Source organism: Lottia gigantea (genome assembly GCF_000327385.1).
Source record: "Lottia gigantea unplaced genomic scaffold LOTGIsca_68, whole genome shotgun sequence".
Lineage (NCBI taxonomy): Eukaryota > Metazoa > Mollusca > Gastropoda > Lottiidae > Lottia > Lottia gigantea.
The window spans coordinates 640,692-644,377 of NW_008710315.1; the positions used below are offsets into that span (position 1 = coordinate 640,692).

A 3,686-nucleotide genomic window follows, 5' to 3' on the forward strand; every position below is an offset into this window, starting at 1 on the left:
TTTAAAAACGTTTACAATTTTCTAAAATTATAACACATTTAATTTGGTTTAATGTGAGTTTTGTGCTTTATATTCCATTAGCAATAAATCCTTGTGACAGTCATCCTTGTCATAATGGTGGAACTTGTTTACCTACAACTAGAGGGAGGTTTAGATGTGACTGTCCTAGAGGTTTCAAGGGTAAAACATGTGATAAAGGTTTGTAATTATTATAATCATTGGAAATAACAAATAATTTTCTTCAAATCCCACTAGGAACTGTGTTTTTAATGATTTTGCAAAGAACTCAAGAACAATGGCTTTTTAAAAGCGTTTACAATTTTCTAAAACTATAAGAGATATACCTTCGTCTTAATGAGAGTTTTGTTCTTTATCTTCCATTAGAAATAAATCCTTGTGACAGTCATCCTTGTCATAATGGTGGAACTTGTTGTCCTACAACTGGAGGGAAGTTTAGCTGTGACTGTCCTAGAGGTTTCAAGGGTAAAACATGTGATATAGGTTTGTTATAATTATTATCATTGGAAATAACAAAAAACTTTCTTGAAATTCTACTAACGACTGTTTTCTAATAAGTTTGCAAGTACTCGAGAAAAATGGCTTTTTAAAAACCTTTACAATTTTCTAAAATTATAAGAGATTTAATTTGGTTTTAATGTGACTTTTGTGCTTTATATTCCATTAGAAATAAATCCTTGTGACAGTCATCCTTGTCATAATGGTGGAACTTGTTGTCCTACAACTGGAGGGAAGTTTAGCTGTGACTGTCCTAGAGGTTTCAAGGGTAAAACATGTGATATAGGTTTGTAATTATTATTATCTTTGGAAATCAAATAATTTTTCTTCAAATTCCACTAAGGACTGTGTTTTCTAACGAGTTTGCAAAGAACTCTAGAACGATGGCTTTTTAATATCGTTTACAAATTTCTAGAATTATAAGAGATTTAATTTGGTTTGAATGTGATTTTTTGCTTTATCTTCCATTAGCAATAAATCCTTGTGACAGTCATCCTTGTCATAATGGTGGTACTTGTTGTCCTACAACTGGAGGGAAGTTTAGTTGTGACTGTCCTATAGGTTTCAAGGGTAAAACATGTGATATAGGTTTGTAATAATTATTATAATTGGTAATGACGAATAATTGTCTTGAAATTCCACTAGGGACTGTGTTTTCTAATGAGTTTTCAAAGAATTCGAAAACGATGGCTTTGTAATAATGTTAACAATTTTATAAAATTATAAGAGACTTGCGTTAGTATTAATGTGACAGTTATCCTTGTCTCAATGGTGAAACTTCTTGTCCTACCACGTTTCAGTGTGACTGTCCTAAAGGATTTGTGGGTGATAATTGTGAAAAATGTTTATCTTTATATCATTATCGATATATCAAGAGATGTCTTTCAGGGTATGATTAAGCCATTAAGGCATCGTTTTATTCAATATTAAGTACTAAAACTAGCACAATTGTAAGAATAATTTGAATATTTTGTTTTCAGGATATCACCATCCATATTCACGTTTTAGTAGAATATTGAGGTCATTGACACGCCGTCGTTTTGTTCGTTTCGGACGTAGACAACGAAGGTTCAGAAGAGTTATCACTATCAGGAGAATCCGTCTTTACGGTTATCGTCAACGCAGGTTCAGAATCCGAGTCACGCGATTATTTAGAAGATCTGGTTAATGATATCCTATTATTCTTCGCAAAATATTCAAGAGATAGTCAAATTATATTTTTTTTCTTGTCCTATCTTATTTTATCAAATTTAAATATCAAAGAGGAAAATTTTATTCCGCATAGTGGTTTCTAACTTATAAAACCTGATAATCATTACACATTTTATTACATAGGATTTTACTTCTTTTCTACGTTTAATATTAGACAGCAGTATAAAAAGTGGAGGGCAGGGCCTTTTCACAATCTTTTAATTAAAAATAATAGATGGCAAGAAATACAATAATGATTGAAAACCTCTTGCATTTACGATAGAAATGGACGGCATGTCATTAAATTTTATTTTTCTTCGCTTTTTTATCTTTTAACCTATTATCTGTTGAATTCTCAATGTAAAAGTTTCTGACCACTCTGCTCTATGACCACTACAATGTGTGATAAACTACGCAGAGAGGCAGATGATTTACAAATACAAACCTTTCTTAATAAGACATTTTTTCACAATTTCGATACAGTATACAACAACTGTCTAGAATAACAAACTATTTTCACTGTTACAATAGTGCTCGCTGAAAAAGGTCACTTGCTGAATATCGTGCAGCTCTGAGTAACAATATGTTTCAAGTTTTGTTATTTATTATTATTATTATTTACATTTAATTCTTATTGTGCATTTAATGGATCAATTGTCTCTTTTGGTGTCGGTAATTAAATATATGCAATTGATTTGAGTAGTTTTATTTCTTGATCAATAAAAAAAATGAAATATCCCAGTTCCAGATCGGACGGCTCAACGGGGGGAGGGGGCTACTCTCAAGGCTGATTGAAATTGGAGGAGTCATCAAAAAAAAAACGAACAAAATTCGAATGTAAAATTTGGATGCAATTTATTTTCCCCTTATGCCCTCACTGGTTCCGCTACTGGCAGGTGTTTTATCATTAAACTACAGCCAAGTGAAAAATGACGCATCTTTGGTAGATACTTAAGGATGAGGCTAGCAGCTGAAATTTTCTAATTTTCTGAAAACGAAATCGGAAATAGAAGGATCCATGTATTTTATCAGCATTTTCTCGACCTGTACCAATCCATGGAATTTTATGTATTTAGGTTTGTGGACTGTTCATCATGCGAAAGTATATGTATATGATTTTTACATGAAAATAACACATACATTGTTGCGAATGATACCTTATTCTCAGAAACGGGTTATTTAAGATAGGATAATGTGTTCACAGCTCACCGTCGGAATTTTAGCCCTCAAATCCATGTGTGTATGGAATTATCCGCTTTTGAAAGCTAAATATACTCTGTAGTATATAAAAATTATCCGCTTTTGAAGACTAAAAATGATGACTCGTCTTTATTTTTGATACTTTGTCGTATATAGAAATTACATCATATATAGAGATGAACGTGAAATTTCTAGTTTGGAAGTATATTTGACAGGACTATGTTTCTTTCGTGGAGTTCTAGTAGTTGTGAGGACTATGTATATATTACTTACAAGACCCAAATCTGACGAAAATATAGCTTTTACAGGAATACTACCTCTTAAAGTTCGGTTCATTATTTTCATTTATTATATATATTCCATTATTGGACGGATAATTCTTATATAAATCGAAAGCAGGGGTGTTTTAATGATTTGGAAAAATTTGTCTCAAAAGTCAATATTCGATTATCAGGTTTCACAATTTCATTAAGGGAGCTAACTCTTTGTGTGCCAAATTTTTTAATTTCAAAGGTTGTTTCTAAAACAGGGAAAAAGACGATGTTTTCTTTATTTTCTTAATACACAGTGTATTTAATTACATTATTTCTAACTTACAAATATGTCCTTTAAACATGGTTTGGCTAATAATTTTTTATACGAAAATGTGGCTAGATTATCGCAATTCTACATTAGACGAACCACAGAGGAACAAAATATCATGAATCAGAAAAACAATTGGAAAAATAAAAACAATGGGAACAAGTCGGCGATATGGATTGTTTATTTTTCCCCACTGA

General features: G+C 31.5%; 1 protein-coding gene across 1 annotated transcript in view; it reads left to right on the forward strand.

Annotated features, from left to right (window-relative positions):
* The window catches only part of LOTGIDRAFT_221093 (hypothetical protein), a gene marked incomplete at its 3' end in the record, with an annotated part of 24,846 nt that overhangs the window by 10,025 nt on the left and 11,135 nt on the right, over positions 1-3,686 (forward strand). The window contains exons 11-14 of the mRNA XM_009065156.1: positions 82-198; positions 385-501; positions 686-802; positions 988-1,104. Coding sequence (XP_009063404.1) covers positions 82-198; positions 385-501; positions 686-802; positions 988-1,104 — 468 coding nt within the window. The remainder of the gene's footprint in view (positions 1-81; positions 199-384; positions 502-685; positions 803-987; positions 1,105-3,686) is intronic.